The sequence below is a fragment of the Aquarana catesbeiana genome, linkage group LG02 (assembly GCF_042186555.1).
Source record: "Aquarana catesbeiana isolate 2022-GZ linkage group LG02, ASM4218655v1, whole genome shotgun sequence".
Lineage (NCBI taxonomy): Eukaryota > Metazoa > Chordata > Amphibia > Anura > Ranidae > Aquarana > Aquarana catesbeiana.
Window position 1 is genome coordinate 639,623,596 of NC_133325.1, and position 17,603 is coordinate 639,641,198.

A 17,603-nucleotide genomic window follows, 5' to 3' on the forward strand; every position below is an offset into this window, starting at 1 on the left:
TAACCCTTGTAAAAAAAAAACTAAGAATGCGGTTTTTGAAATAAAATTGATAAGGCTGAGACTTGGCCCTTAATAGTACTCAAGGCCAACTTCATCTCTACGCCTAATTGTAGAAAGGCAAGAATTCTGCCTATGATATATCTCCGAGGGTGCCAACCCTTGGATTCACACCAGGAAACGTAAGCCTTCCAAACTCTATCATATATAGTTCTGGAAGTTGGTTTCCTTGTATTAATCAAAGTAGAGATAACTGACCTGGAAAGCCCACGTTTCCTCAGAATGTGGGTTTCAATAGCCAGGCCCTTAAATTTAGCGTTCTGGTGCTGCCAGAATTACAGATTTTCTTTCCAGCTTGATCCCGCAAAGAAGTTGAGGCAGCAATTGAATAGGGGGGAATGCATAGATCAGTGAAAGCTGATCCCACGGTATCACCAACGCATCTGTTCTGCATGCAAATGGATCCTTTGTTGTGGACACAAAGCTGACTAACTTTATGTTGAACTGGATGCTAGAAGATCTACGTCCGGAGTCCCCCATCTTTGACAAACAGCCCGAAAAATAAGTCGGGGTGAAGAAAACATTCACCTGGGAATAACTGCTGGCGACTTAAGTAGTTTGTCTGCCAGTAGGCACGGAAGATTTCTTTCTGCCTAAGATAGAATATGGTTCACCTCTCTCTGCGCTGAGAGACTCTTTGTGCCCCCTTGGCAATTGATACAGGTCACAGCCATGGCATTGACGAATTGGATCCTGACAGGACAATCCCTTAACCTGGAAGTCCAGGTCTTTAGAGCCAGAAGCACTGCCCAAATCTCTAGGATGTTGATGGGCAAGGCTCTTCCAGTTCTTGACCACAGTCCTTCGACAGTGGTCTTCCTTACTACTGCTCCCCTGAAAGGCTGGCATCTGTCGTTACCACTTTCCAAATAACAGGTCTGAAGGATTTTCCTTTCAGCAGATTCTGGATAGTAACCACCAATTGAGGCTTTGGGACACTCTTGGGGACAGCTGCATTGGCAAGTCCAAAGCTTGGATCGTCTTGTTAGCAGATAGAATACTGTTTTGCAACAGTCTCGAATGGAATTGGGCATAGGGAACCGCTTCAAATAAAGCCACCATCCTTTCTAACAACCTCATGTAAAGGTGAATGGAGGGATCCCCTTTTGAACTGACCATCCGCACCAACTCTCTTATGAAGTAGCTTTTTGCCTGGGCAAGAACACCCTTTTTCTGGGCTGTATCTATGATCAGACCCAAATACTCCAGCTTTTTTAGCGGTTTTAAGGGAGAATTCACTAGGTTGAGAACCCAACCCAGACTTTTCCAGGTAACTGGTTGTAATGCGTACACCTTACTCCGAACACCGATTGGTCTATTAGCAATGGATCGTCTAGGTATGCCAAGACTGTTTAAGCCCTGTGCCCTTGACCTGGCTAGAGGTGGGGCTAGCACTTTTGTAAACACTCGGGGTGCTGTAGCTGGCCCGAAGGGCAAGGCTATAAACTGAAATGCTGCTGTTCTACTTCGAACTGTAGAAACCTTTGGTGAGTGGGAAATATATGGACATGCAGATATGTCCCTGATGCCGATAGGCGCTAGAAGTTTTCCTCCTTGTAGGATAGAAACTACTGACCTGACCGACTACATAGAAAGGAGAAGATCTTCAGGAACTGATTTAGATTTTTAGATCTGGAATGGAACTGTTGAATTTCTGCATGGATCTGTACATGTAGAGGAAACGCATGAAAAAGGCAGTGAAGGTTTTAAAGTGGAGGGCCACCCTAAAAAAAAAAAAAAAAAAAAAAAAAAAATTTGCATGAAAAATTAAAAAAAAACATTTGAAAAAAAAAATTTTTTTAAAAACTTACCTAAACCCTTGTTGCTAGGCAGTCTTCCTAATCTGCCTCTTCCTATACCGCGGCGTGTTCTGCTCCCAGAACACCACGGGGCCATTCACAGAGCGCTGCGCAGCTCGTGCATGCGCAGTAGGAAACTGGCAGTGAAGCCGCAAGCCTCCACTGCCCGTTTCCCTTACTTAAGATGGCAGTGCCGGGACCCGAGAGCCGAGGGAAGGGGCGGCCTACATCGCGGGCACCCAAGACAGGTAAGTACTTATTTAAAGTCAGCAGCTACAGTGTTTGTAGCTGCTGACTTTTAAATTTTTTTTTTTCAGGGACGGAAGCCTGCTTTAAGGAACCTAAGAAAAAACAGATCAGCTGACTCTACTAGAGGTAGCTTGAAAGAGGCACGAATCATCTCTTTAAGAGATTTGTACCAGCAATTTCTCAGGTTGTGAGGCTGAAAAAAGGTTTAACTCCAGTGGTCTCCTCCGCAGAGAAGTAATTGGTTTGCCTTTCTTCCTGATCACCTGAGGGTAACCCTTCATCCTCTACCCACTGTTCCCTTGATAAGGGATCTTAGGTGGGGGGTGGGGATCTATCATGCTTCCTATCCTTGGATAGCGGATGCGGTTAAAGTCACTAATTTACCTTCTAGGCCCTGCAGGGCAGAGGAAAAACGCATTTTCAATCATGTATACAGGGGCTGAATGTTTTCTCCTCTTAGAGTCTGACGGTGGATGCCGTCACCACTGCCTAAAGGCAACTGCCCCTGGCACAGGAGAAGGAGTCCGTTTAAATAAAAGGACGTTTATACCTTCTTGGACAAAAGAGTACCTTTGCTGCTAGAAATCATTTGGATGTATTTGACCAAATCTTCCCCAATGAAAAGGGAAACTAGTCAGACGCCTTTTTGCAAGATGCTTCAGCTGACCAACTTTTTAACCACAGGGTCCTACGCATGTGTTTTAGCACAAGCGCAAGGCGGGATGCTTGGTGGGTAGAGTCTTTTATGGTGTCTATGGAAAAACAAAGCGCCGTTTGTAGGAGGATTTTAACAAAAAAATTCCAAATTATCATCTGTTGGATCCTTGAGCATTTATGCATCTTTATTGATGCTGAAAATCGCAGCATCTACTGCTGGTACTTTCCATCCTTTGTGAATTTTTCCTCCATGATAGAGAACTGATAAACTCTTTGGAGGGAAAAAACGCTTATCCGGGTGATGCCATTCAGCATAAATAAGCCCTTCTAAAAATGCATGAAAAAGGCTAAAGGTTTTTTTTTTTTTAATAAGCAAGAAAGGGACCGAACTTTCAGCTGACTCTGTAAGAAGTAGCATAAAAAGTGGAAAGAACCATCTCTGTAAGAGTTTGTATTATCAATCTGTCAGATTGCAAGGTTGCATAAGGTTCATCAACTGTTTCCTCCGCAGAGGAAAATTCGGCTTGTTTTTCCCCGTGATCACCTGAGGGTAATACCTCATCCTGTGCCCACTGTTCCTTTGGAAAAATGAGTTTGAGGTGGGGGAGGGGGATCTAGCATGCTTCCTATCCTCTTGGATGGAGGATGTGATTAAAGCCGCTAATCTTCCTTCTAAGCCCTGCAGGGCAGAGGAAAATGCATCTTCATTCACGTATACAGGGGCTTACATGTGAGAAGCAGTTGCACCGCCAATTGCTTCCAGAGAATCACCCTGGCTTGCCATGTCTGGTATCTCCGGAGAGGATGACAGTGTGGAGGCATGACTGGAGTTCCCAGCGCCTAGGGGTGGAATGCTAGGTAAGTTTGTGGTAGCTCTGGAAGTCATAGTGCTAAGCACAAAAGCAGAGGCACTTTAAGAAAAAAAATATGGTTTTTGCTGCAATAGTTTTAAGAACAAAAAAAAAAAATGACACCACAAGGATCAGCTTTTGATGCTGAGTAACCATAATATTTCCTGTGCTGGAAATGCCTGCTTACACACCTTTACATGCCCAGCGCTCGTGTCCCTTAGTGTGACAGACTTCTGTCTTCAGCATATGAACTGAGAGCGTCTGTGTTAAGCCTCAGGTGAGAACCTGATTAGGCGTCCCTAGCATCTTCCGCCCTAGTGTGTGAGCTACACCCCTCTGCAATACCCGAACCCCTCTTTTTTTTTTTTTTAAATAACACTCGTCCGCGCGTGCAAACGGCATTCAGGTCTGCAGATGCAGACCCGAAGGGGAGGAGGCAGTGCTGGCCGCAATGGACGCCAGACTTTTAGAGTCTGCAATGCTAAACAGGGGCTAAATGGCTGTCCAGGCTCAACAAGGGCAAGTCTGATAATACAAACAGTGGAAGCTGTTACCGCACCTCTCCAGGAGGAGAGGGGAGGGGGCGGGAAATTTATGTCAGCAGTGTTTGTTAGGCTCCCAGTTTTAAAGGAAGACTTCACTTTATACAAAAAATTGCAAATGGCTGTTTTTGTATGTTCATAAACTACTGCTGTACCCCCTTGAGATCCCTCAGAAGAGGAACACCATCTGTTCAATTAAGAACTCCCCTCTGGCTGCTGGGACCACACCCGCTGCTATAGCCAGACACAGAGCTGCTGAAAAAGGCATCGTACAAGGTAAGTGTAATATACTCCCTCTAGAGGAGACATTTTTAAAAGGCATACAGAGAATATATATATATATATATATATATATATATATATATATATATATATATATATATATTTTGAGAAAAAGCATAGGTGGACTTTTACAGTTCCTAGGCTTCTCCCCTTACCTTATCCTCACTGCAGGATACTGCTGAAAACTGACAGATCCAAACTTCACCCATCACGACGGGCAGCGTAGTTAAACCTTCAAAGACCGGGTCCCTTTTAATAGGGGTTCCACTCCACTGGACCTGTATAGCACCCCTCAGGACAACTTTAGGTAATGTAGCAAGACCAAAAAGAGTCCTGGTTCCTAGGGTCCAGCCCTCAAAGAGAAGCGTTACAGGCAGAACCTCGTTCTTCTATGCGAGGCCCGGGTACCATCCTGTGGCCGCAGTGGCGTGGATGGATCCGGTTGTGGAGGTTTTTTAAAGCCAGCATGGATCCCTCCTGGAGCTCCTCAGAGCACATCTTCACTCGTGACCAACACCTTAGACACTGGTGAAAAAAAACTGATGTGCTCCAGGAAGGAGGAGGGATTATATAGGGAGTGAACTTCCTTGATTAGGTTTACCAGTGTCAACACCTGAAGGTGGCCCATAACCCATTATTTAAGGCTCTGTGTACCATGATGTATGATAAAGAAATCTTCCACTCACTTTTAGGAGTGAGAATAGGTCAGGAAGTGGAAATTTCCCCAATAGGATGGGGTATTGGTGACCAAATGAGGTATTTAAAACATGAAACCCAGGCATGTTATATACTTTTATAGTTACATTTGTACAGTTTGGACCAGTGTAACTATGTACATACTGAGCCTGGAAGCTGGAAACAACTGAAGTAGACACTTACTACTACAGTGATCTCCACTTGCTTTCAGATCCCAAAGGGTATTAACCTGGGGATTTATGACAGCATGGTCAAGATACCCAAGGATAATACTCTTTGGGATATTTATTTTTTTTTTAATGATGATTTAGAGAAAGCTTTGCATTCAGTTAGAAATTGCAAAGCATTCCCTGAATGTAGCTCGTGCTGAGTGGCCAACCTCTGTATTCACAATGCATCAGGCCGGCTGCTCAGCACAGGATTTGGAAGCAAATGGAGACACTAGAGTAGTGGTGTCTACTTCAGAGATTTCCAGCTTCCAGGGGCATTAGCCAGGTATGGTACATACACAGTTGCATTTGGCCAGCTTAGACCAATGTAATATACCATGCCTGAAATAGTACTTTAACTATTACATATCCAAGTTGCAAAGATAAGTGGGAAGAAAAAAAGGGCCACCATCCTGTACAAAATGCAGGAATTAAAACGTGCTTTCACACATACAAAACAGAAAATGTGCCTTAATTTCATTGATTGGAAACTTACAAGATTTCAGGAAACACCATAAAATGTACTGCAAAGAAGCTTACCACTGTCTGCTGATTTTTCTTGTAAAATTGCTTGTCAGGCACTAAGAAATCATTTTCATAGAATGCATGAAGCAAAAGGTATTCGTTTCGTTCAGAGCGACCGCCCATCAATGTCCTTGACTGTGAGAGAAAATACATATGTTGGAACTTTCTGAACCATTACTTCAGAAAATTTTTGGCAAGGGCTGAAAGAACATACACGAAAAAAAAAAAAAACTAAAATGGAGAAATCATTTAAAATACAAAGAAAAGAAAAAAAAATTACACAGTTGGGCAGGCATGTAAAAATATAGTAGCAATATGGCCAATATGTTAGCTATACAAGCTTTCTAAACATTAGAAAAAGTAATAAAAGATCCAAACACCACATGATCAGCAATGTCACTGACCAACATAAAAGACAGCTCAATAGACATTAAGGCAAAAGCAATATTTTTTTCTTTTGGAAACCTGTGCCAACCAATTCACAAGGTAAAAGCCAGAGATGAGCAAAGGAGGAAAAAAAAGGCATTTACTTGTTTCAAGGAACAAGTTTTGGAATGGAATAGCACACAAAATGACATTTTCCTTTTAAACCAGCTCAACATGATTTTGGAAAGATGAATACGCTGACAAGACACATCATCTCTGTCAACGGAGTCAGTTTGTTACAGTCGCTTGATTCAGTAAGAGCGACATGCTATGAAACTAGATCATTTCTAGTCATTAGAAATTTCAAGCTGAATTTGATGCACTCACTGGAAAGAGGAAACTTATATGGATTAAAGAAAAAAAAAAAACTCTACACTAGAGTGAAAGACAAGATACACTAAGTTCTTCTGTAGAGGTACACTGCATAAAGAGATTGTGGATGACTGGTGGGGAAAAACAAATTAAACTACTATTAATTTTTCAGGCATAAGTATAAACATTGTCATTTTGCTTTTATTTCTGCTTGTACAAAGTTCTGTTCAGCAGGGCTTATCATTATACCTGGATACCTATTCCTTTTTCCTAAAGGCTAACTTCAACTTTTTTACCATGGTTTTGTATCCATATTTAGAGCGCAACATTCATGGCTGCAATGCCTTGCAGGCACCTATGCAAAAATAAATAAAATATTAATAAATGCACCTTTTACTGTAAATATGGGTGCAGTTATTTTTATTGCGTTTAACCCTTTCGCTGCCAGGTCTGTATGCCTACGGACCTGCATTCCTCCTCTGCTATGAGCTCATTTTATATGAGAATTGTTTGGCAGACTCTGCTGAACAAATAGCTCTGATTAGCAGCTAAGAAGCCGCTGATCAGAACCATGAACCTAAAACGTGATACCCAACGCAACCCCATCCCACCCCAACCCCTGCAACTGGCTTTCCTTCTCTGTCTCTCCTGCCAGCAATTGCATGGGAGCCACAGCCTAGAGGGTTAATCCCTGCCACTGTGAGGGGTCTTTTACAAACTCTAAAAGCTGTAAGGGAAAAGTAAAAACCTCCAGATTTTTCCAGAAATTTGGTTACCGTATATACTCGAGTATAAGCCATTTCAGCCATTTTTTGGCTGAAAAAACCCGCCTTGGCTTATACTCGAGTGAAAAAATGTCAGAAATGGAGAAAAAGGAGTGGGGCCGTGCCCCTGGGTGACGCTCATTAATTGGCCGGCGCCCCTGTGAGTTTCCACTCCCTCCCATGGGGTGTCAGATCTCTGTGCAGCCGCATAACGATGTCCCGCCTCCTCTTGTGATAGACAGCACAGTGATCCAATGCTAGGAATCGTATCGTGTGTCATAGGAGGCGTGGCTGCATGGCGATCTGACACAGCGGGACATCTCATATACACACACACACACACACACACACACAGTTCCTGGTAAGAAGCTTTATATAATGCACTGGTGCACAATACAATTGTTTTGTATTATTCAACCACTACCCAAATGGACGGGCTAGCTTTAGTTTTATGCTAATCAGATGCTATAGCCACACAAAACAAGCCAGTGTTGGAAGGATGTCTAGTATACGTGACCTCTTAAGTTACAGTATGGTGAAAAGGAAGCCTTGGCTAATGAAAGCTTGGCATGTGTCTGGGAGAGGCTTCCTAGCCTTAACTGACCTCGATTTTAGAATGAAGGAGGAACATTATTCACTATTCATAAGCGATGAGGATAGAGCTTTTACTTAAAGCGGTGTTTAACCCAAAAACAAAAATTTGTTATAGTACAGTTTACAAATCCCTTAGATGTGGTGGCTGAATTTGTTTTTTTTCTTTTGTTTTTGTTTTTTTCCACCAAGTGATCCTGTTATTTTAACTTTCTTTCAAAGTGGTATTTAGATGGTTGAGACAAACTTTTTGACATTTACAATGGCTACCGTATATATAATTGGCACTGGCAGGCTATATACACACACACACACACACCGGTATAATGGGCAATGGCAGGCTACATACAATGGGGCACTGGCAGGCTGTATATAATGGGCACTGGCACGCTGTATATTATGAGCCTTAACACAGGCTGCTCTATGCAGTCATGTCATCACATTCTGTAATATTAGCCTGCATTAGGCCTCAAACTATACAAGGCTTTTTTTTTATCCTGTTAGAAATGGATCCCCAATACTTCTAATCCTGGACCAAAAGAAAAATGCAGGTCATACGAAGCTGGTTTCAAACTTAAGGTTGTGTCAAGAGCAGAAGAAAGCAACAGTAATTTAAGTAGGGAATTTTTTATTGATGAAAAACAAGCGAGGGAGGGGCGCAAAATGAAAGCTGACTTGCAAAAGATTCCAAAGGCAAAAAAAGCTTGACGTGATTTAACAACTTCATAGGAGGCTCTAGAGACTGAATTGCATAAATGGATTATGGAGTGTTGTCAAAATGGTTACTGCATAACAAGCATGGGAATTTGCTTACGTGCCCTTCAAATGGCTAAAGATGACAAATTAAAAGCACCAGGCATTGAAAATTTTGTTGAGTCAGCAGGATGGTGTACCCACTTCATGAATAGGTTTCCTCTATGTTTGCGGCAAAGAACAAAGATTTCACAGAAGTTGCCAAAAAACCTTGATGAAAAAAGTGATGTCATTCCATTCATTCATCATAAAACAAAGAAGGATCCATAACTATGACCCCGGAGATATTGGAAATATGGATGAAACACCTATGACCTTTGATCTTCCAAGCAACAGAACTGTGGCAAGTTTGGGAGACAAAACTATTTTTCTCAGAACCACAGGAAATGAAAAAACATTTCACAGTTGTTCTGTCATGTTTGGCTAATGGAACAAAGCTGCGGCCTGTCATTTTTAAAAGAAAGACCTTGCCTAAAAAGGTCAAATTGTCACCACGAATTACAGAGCGCGCACATATTAAAGGCTGGATGAAGACGGAACAAAAAAATGGCTGGAAGAAATTTGGAATGGACGACTAGGAGCAGCCTTAACGAAAAAAACATCATTGCTTGTTTGGGATAGGTTCAGAGCCCACACATCTGATGACATAAAAAAAAAAAAAATTGGCAAAGTCTTCTCAAGTTACTTTGGTCGTTATTCCAGGTGGGCTTACATCTGTATTGCAGCCCCTAGATGTGTGTTCAAATAAACCTTTCAAAGACAGTGTGCGAAAGATGTGGCATGAATGGATGTCATCTGGTCAAGCACGACTGACAAAAGGAGGAAATCTGATGAAGCCCAACATAGAATTGATAGCAAAGTGGGTTCGTGATGCATGGGTAGAGATTACAGAGGACATGGTGCAACGCGCCTTCAAGAAATGTGGCATTAGTAATGCTATGGATGGCAGTGAAGACAGCGCTTTGTATGAGAACGACAGCAGTGATAGTGACGACTGCGAACACAGTGATGATGACATCATCTATGCCCACACCAGCTAATGCTGAAGCTCTGTTTGGACACAGATGAGGGTGAATCCAGCTTTGAAGGATTTTAACACGTGTTTTAGCTTGGTTGCTGATTGAGCTAAGCTTTTTGTACTTTTAACCACTTCAGCCCCGGAAGGATTTACCCCCTTCCTGACCAGAGAACTTTTTACAATTTGGCACTGCGTCGCTTTAACTGCTAATTGCGCGGTCATGCAATGCTGTACCCAAACGAAATTTGCGTCCTTTTCTTCGCACAAATAGAGCTTTCTTTTGATGGTATTTGATCACCTCTGCCGTTTTTATTTTTTGCGCTATAAACGGAAAAAGACCGAAAATTTTGAAAAAAAAAAAATGATATTTTCTACTTTTTGTTATAAAAAAAAATCCAATAAACTCAATTTTAGTCATACATTTAGGCCAAAATGTATTCAGCCACATCTTTGGTTAAAAAAATGTCAATAAGCGTATATTTATTGGTTTGCGCAAAAGTTATAGCGTCTACAAACTAGGGTACATTTTCTGGAATTTACACAGCTTTTAGTTTATGACTGCCTATGTCATTTCATGAGGTGCTAAAATGGCAGGGCAGTACAAAACCCCCCCAAATGACCCCATTTTGGAAAGTAGACACCCCAAGGAAATTGCTGAGAGGCATGTTGAACCCATTGAATATTTATTTTTTTTGTCCCAAGTGATTGAATAATGACAAAAAACTAAATCACTAAATGATATATTGCTCACACAGGCCATGGGCATATGTGGAATTGCACCCCAAAATACATTCAGGCGCTTCTCCTAAGTACGGGGATACCACATGTGTGGGACTTTTTGGGAGCCTAGCCGCGTACAGGGCCCCGAAAACCAAGCACCGCCTTCAGGATTTCTAAGGGCATAAATTTTTGATTTCACTCCTCACTACCTATCACAGTTTTGAAGGCCATAAAATGCCAAGATGGGGGTTTTGAACTGTCCTGGCATTTTATGCACAACATTTAGAAGCTTATGTCACACAATACCCACTCTTCTAACCACTTGAAGACAAAGCCCTTTCTGACACTTTTTGTTTACATGATCAAATTATTTTTTTTGCAAGAAAATTACTTTGAACCCCCAAACATTATATATTTTTTAAAGCAAATGCCCTACAGATTAAAATGGTGGGTGTTTCATTTTTTTTTTTTTTCACACAGTATTTGCGCAGCGATTTTTCAAACGCATTTTTTGGGGAAAAAACACACTTTTAAAATTTTAATGCACTAAAACACACTATATTGCCCAAATGTTTGATGAAATAAAAAAGATGATCTTAGGCCAAGTACATGGATATCAAACATGACATGCTTTAAAATTGCGCACAAACGTGCAGTGGCGACAAACTAAATACATTTTTAAAAGCCTTTAAAAGCCTTTACAGGTTACCACTTTAGATTTACAGAGGAGGTCTACTGCTAAAATTACTGCCCTCGATCTGACCTTCGCGGTGATACCTCATATGCATGGTGCAATTGCTGTTTACATTTGACGCCAGACCGACGCTTGCGTTCGCCTTTGCGCGAGAGCAGGGGGGGACAGGGGTGCTTTTTTTTTTCTTTATTAATTGTTTGATTTTTTATCTTATTTTTAAACTGTTCCTTTCATTTTTATTTTTTTTTAATCATTTTTATTGTTATCTCAGGGAATGTAAATATCCCCTATGATAGCAATAGGTAGTGACAGGTACTCTTTTTTGAAAAAATTGGGGTCTATTAGACCCTAGATCTCTCCTCTGCCCTCAAAGCATCTGACCACACCAAGATCGGTGTGATAAAATGCTTTCCAAAGGCGCTGTTTACATCCGGCGAAATCGAAGTCATGAAATGCTCGTAGCTTCCGGTTTCTTAGGCCATAGAGATGTTTGGAGCCATTCTGGTCTCTGATCAGCTCTATGGTCAGCTGGCCGAATCACCAGCTGCATTCTCAGGTTCCCTCCCTGTTGGGACAGAAGAGCCAGAGAAAAACATGGAAGACAGTGGGGGGGGGGGGGTGGCATTCCCTCCCACTGCTTGTAAAAGCAGTCTAGAGGCTAATTAGCCGCTAGGATTGCTTTTACATGAAAGCCGACCGCTGGCTGAAAACAATGATACCAAGATGATACCTAAACCTGCAGGCATCATTCTGGTGGTGAAATCACCTCCGACAGCGCTGGAGTCACGGCTTTATATATCGTGGGAGCAAACGCTGTTGCTGTCAAGATAAATAAATCCGCTCTGCAGCTGAATGGCGTACCTGAAAACAAAGAAGTGGTTAACAATAAAAAAAACAAAGTATAAAAAAATTGCATACCTATAAAGCAAACATGATAAAAACATAACAATAAAACATTGCAGTATAGAATGCAGAACAATAGAGAGAGAATAGAGAGAGAACAATAAAACAACAACTATTTTTGTTTTTTTTATTTTATATTTTTTTGTATTTTTATTTTGTTATTTTTTTTTTGTATTTTTTTTTTTTTTTTAAACACTTTTTTTAGTAACTAACTTTTTTAACTGGTACCAGGTTTGGGTCTCTCAAAATGCAATGGCATCTTGGGAGACCCTGTGGAAGTGTAACAGAGGAAATAGGGAGTCCGCGCTAATGGGTGTAATTAGAAGCCTAGGTGGGAAGTATATTCCTAAATTGATAGACTGCTGCCCTCACATACGCTGACTCCACAGGGGGTGGAATGAGCGGAAAAAGTGAAAAAAGAAAAGTGTGTGAGTGTGGCGCTGTCCCAAAGTGGCAGAAGAAATGTCTGCATATATACAGTTTTATCAAAAGTGTCACGTGTGTATTCCTATGTATGGCAGTTATTACCACTCCTGTGGGTTAAAGTGACTGGTGATTTAAACATGAGAAGCATAATGAGTGCAATAAATCGCATCCAAGGTGTCTAGTGCTATATTCCCTCAAAAGGAAAAAACAGTATTAACCACTGCTAAGAGCATGAAGCGGTCTGTGTCTAAACACTAGAAAACACAAAGTTGCAATAAATACATCACACGTGACATGCAAAAAATTCTAAAGTGTCTAGTGCTAAATAAATAAATATTAAAATGTTGTTCTACAAACGTTGCAAATAACAAAGTGACAAGTGCCCTATGAAGAGGTCACTCTGAAAAGTGCTAAACACACGTGCCATGCAAATGGTTCTATGATAGTAAACAGTTCATATGGGTAAGTCCCCAGTGCACTATAAGTGAAAAAAGGCGTCCTTTGTGGGATTCCTCAAAGCATACAACAGGTGTTAATCCAGTGCTGGTGTCTCGCGTTGTGATTGGGCAGAGACTCACCAGCTGTATATCCCCTGCAGGGGTAACGAGTAGTCACAGTATGTGCCACTGTGCAGCAGTGCTTGGCAAGACCAGGACCAGGATGATATCATAAGGACATAAGAAGAAAGGATTCCATAGTGTGAAACCGTTTAAAACCACTATTTATTAGGTCAGATAAAAAGGGTACTCACATTGTAATGGAAAAAATGAGCGGTGTACAATGCTTACAAAGATGTTCCTAAGCGTCAGCTTTGCAGGGAGATGTCAGCAAGGCGTTCAGTCAAAGGCCACGCCCTACGTACGTTTCGTCACTCGGACTTCTACGGGAGCGTGGTCCCTGCATCGTCTCCCCTATCTTTATATGCTGTGCAGTCCTTAGTGCACCTGTGTTCCAGCGGCCATATTTGGTATGTGTTTGTGTTCCAGCGGCCATGTTTTTGTGTGTCGGCGGCCATTTTCCCTGGGACAATGCAGACCGAAGCCCGCAGCCCCATACCCTGTGGAAGTGTGTCCTAGTCTGTGCAGTGCTGTACCCTACGCTAATACTCCACTAGTGTATGGTAGCGTTCAAAACATTCACCAATGCATAGACCAGGATTGTCAGGACAGGAGGGACAGGAGGGACAACAATACCGGGTGTCACGCCTAAATCCGCGCTTGCTGCAGACACGACATCTTTTTTGGGGGGCTCGTTGGGTAGGGGTACTCTGGAGGACATAAGGAAAATGCCTCCCATGCAGCCGGCTTACTGCATTTGGATTGGGAAGGTGAGGTGGAGCACCGTCTGGAAACAGAAGGGCTCTGACGATCTCTTCCTGGAATTTAAGGAAGGATCCAGTCCGTCCTGAAGCTCTGTATAGCACATGAGCATTCAGCAAAGCCAATTGAAATAAATAAACAGACACTTTTTTGTACTAGCGTCTGGCCTTACGGGCAATTAGGTACGGCGCCAACAACTGGTCGTTGAGGTCCACCCCTCCCATATTAAGGTTATATTCGTGGACACAGAGGGGTTTCTCCACAACACCAGTCGCAGTAGTAATTTGGGTCGTCGTGTCTGCATGAAGGGAGGTAAGAACGAAAACATTCTTATTGTCCCTCCACTTCATAGCGAGCAAATTATTACACTGCAAGCAGGCTCTCTCCCCCAGCCTAAGACGGGAATCTACAAGCCGCTGGGGAAAGCCCCGGCGATTAGGTCGCACGGTGCCACATGCTCCAATCTGATGATCAAACAAGTGACTAAAAAGTGGCATAATTGTAATAATTGTCCACGTACAAGTGGTACCCCTTTCCGAATAAGGGTGACACCAAGTCTCACACTATCTTGCCAGCGCTTCCTATGTAGTCAGGGCAGTTTATCGCCTCTATGTGACTATCTTTGCCCTCGTAAACCATAAATCTACATGTATAGCCTGTGGCCCTGTCATAGAGCTTATACATCTTGACCCCGTATCTGGCACGCTTGCTGGGAAGGTACTGTTTGAATGACAAGCGGCCAGAAAACTTAATCAGGGACTCATCAACGCAGACAACTTGATGGGGAGTAAACAAGTCTGCAAAACGTTGGTTGAAGTGGTTTACGAGGGGCCGAATTTTGTAGAGCCGATCGTATGCAGGGTCTCCACGAGGACGACAGAGTTCATTGTCGTTGAAGTGCATGAACCGCAAAATCTGCTCGTATCGTGCCCTGGTCATGGAGGCAGAGAACACGGGCATATGGTGAATTGGGTCAGTGGACCAATATGACCGCAACTCACTCTTTTTAGTTATGCCCATGTTGAGGGAAAGGCCTAGAAAGATCTTAAATTCGGAGACCGTAATTGGTCTCCAATCTCAGGCAAGGGAGGACTGGGGAATAGTGGCGATGTGTTGACCAGCGTACAAATTGCTTTGGTCCACAATAGATCTAAAGAGATCTTCGGTGAAAAACAGCGAATAAAAATCCAGTGGCGTAAAGTCAACTGTTTCCACCTGAATTCCGGGTTGGCCAGTGAAAGGGGGAAGTACGGGTGCTGCAGAAGTGGTGGGTTCCCAATTCGGATTGGCGAATGCAGCAGGAAGGGCACTATGGGCACGACGGGCCTGTGTTCGTCTTCTTCTTGGTGGCAGCGGGACACTACTTGTGCTTGCCACCTCGCCAGCTTGAACTGCACTTATGGGACTCGCCACGTCACCAAGTGTTACTGCAGTGCTGGATGTACGACCAGGGTGTACTAGGCCGCTGGAGCCCTGCAGTTCTTGCACTTCAAGGACAGAAGAAGTTCGGGGTCTGGTACGCCTGACCCTAGCAGGGACCACAACTCCGTCGTCAGAGCTATCTGTCATGGAGCCGCTGTCCTCTACAGGTTCGTATTCTGAGCCTGAACTTGACAGATGAGTGACTTCCTCTTCACTATCTGTCATACTCAGAAACGTGTAGGCCTCTTCACTAGTGTACCTTCGATTTGCCATTTTGGGCTCTAAATTTAGGGGTACACTAGTGAGACTCACAGGCAAAAAAGCTCCTGACTGTTAGCAACTGATTCAAAACGCTAACAAAAAACTGTTAGCGATCGCAGGGATCAGGCCTGACTCTGGGAACGCTGCAGTTATGTGTGCTTAGTGTTTTGTAAGTGTCAATTATCGATCGATACTGCACTTGGGTGGGCTGGGCCGAGGGGCAAAACGCAGGTGCTAGCAGGTATCTCGGCTGATCCCGCTAACACTGTGTTTATGGGAACCCTAAACTGCTGGGGAGTATAGATCTGATCGGATCAGATATCGATCCATTCAGATACTATAGCACTAAGGGAGGTGTATGCTGTGTGCGTGGGTTTTAGCGGTACTGGCGCTAACCTGACGCTGCCTGGGGCGAAGCAGACCTTATCTGATCCTAAAAACTTAACTTCTATCACCGCCGGGCAATTAGGGGGTTAAACCTTTATAAGGTAATAAACGGCGGGTGCCCTAAAACTGTAATAAACTATAATAAACTACAAAAAACAAACTATCTAACCAGCGTCACCCGTAACACTTATACGGTGATCGCTGGTGAAAGGGTTAACTAGGGGGCAATCAGGGGGTTAAAACCTTTAGCAGGTAGTATATGGGGGTCCCTGTCACTATAAAACACTGACAGCGAACCTATATACTTACCTCCCTAACTAGCGTCACCTGTGTCACTAATACAGCGATCAGAAAAACGATCGCTTAGCGACACTGGCGACGGGGGGTAATCAAGGGGTTAACTTTTATTAGGGGGGGTTAGGGGGGTACCCTGGACCTAAAGGGGGGTACCCTAGACCTAAAGGGGGCTAACCTAACTGCCCTAACACTTATAACTGTCAAACTGACACCAATGCAAAAAAAAAAAAAAACTGCTATTGGTGACAGAGTGACAGGGGGTACAGGGGGGTGATCGGGGGGTGACTGGGGGATGACAAGTGTGCCTGCGTGTTCTACTGTTAGTGTAGTGTTGGTGCAACTTACTTGGATGTCTTCACTCCTCGGCGCCGGAACGAAAAGACCGGCTCGAGGAGGGATGACATCACTTCCTTTCCCTCTGTTTACATTACAGAGGGAAAGGAAGCATATTCATTCGCCGGGAGCGATCGGGAGGGGGTGGCCAACAATGGATGGCCTCCCCCTCACCTCTCATCGCCCGCGAACAGGAGCCGACCGCCTATGGCACCGGGGGGGGGGTCCGATCGGACTCCCCACCCGCGGGAGGCAGATCACGTATGGGTACGTGATTCTGCCTGCCCGTGCCATTCTGCCGCAGTATATGTGCGTTAGGCGGTCAGCAAGTGGTTAAAGTTATTGTTGATACCATATTGTTTTTAGTGACCCTCTTTTCCACTTACAGCACTAGTTTACTGTTTTTCCTTAAAATAAATATTCAAAAACATTGGTATCTATTTTTATTTTTGAAATTTACCGGTAGCTGCTGCATTTCCCACCTTAGGCTTATACTCGAGTCAATACGTTTTTCCAGTTTTTTGTAGTAAAATTAGGTGACGCGGCTTATATTCGGGTCGGCCTATACTCGAGTATATACGGTATTTACATTGTTTGCATACGCCAGTTTTCACCATTTCACCAAAAAGGTGCAATTTAAAATTTGCAAATATTTGTTATCAACATAGGTTAAGCTTTTATATTTAGTAGGAATTTTGTGACATTTGCTGTGTTTTTATCTGCTAATATGATTTTAGTGCATTTTCTGTGAAAATATTGCTTAAACATTTGGACAATTATTGCAGGGCCTTAAAAATTAGTAGCAACTTTATGTTACTGGTCATGTGCTTTCAGATAACATATGGTTTTAGGGGCTTTTAAAAGCTCTGAAACCTGTAAGGGAAAAATAAAAAAGCAATGGAAAAATTGCAAAATGGTCCGGACGAATTTAAAAATTGAGCGCAGGGCCTGCCAGCGAAAGGGTTAAAGTAGTACAGCCAAAGCCATTTTGACTGTAATTTCTCCTGTAGGTCACAGGAGTGTAGTTCATTCTGCACGTCTGTGACCCATTTGCAGCCGACAGAAGGTAACGTCACTCATCCAGTCCAGGCTCTAAAAAGATCCTGACCA

General features: G+C 43.0%; 1 protein-coding gene across 2 annotated transcripts in view; it reads right to left on the bottom strand.

Annotated features, from left to right (window-relative positions):
• Positions 1-17,603, bottom strand: part of POLA1 (DNA polymerase alpha 1, catalytic subunit) — a 717,861-nt gene that overhangs the window by 514,141 nt on the left and 186,117 nt on the right. For both annotated transcript variants that reach the window (XM_073616430.1, XM_073616431.1), the window contains exon 22: positions 5,883-6,002. In XM_073616430.1, coding sequence (XP_073472531.1) covers positions 5,883-6,002 — 120 coding nt within the window. The remainder of the gene's footprint in view (positions 1-5,882; positions 6,003-17,603) is intronic.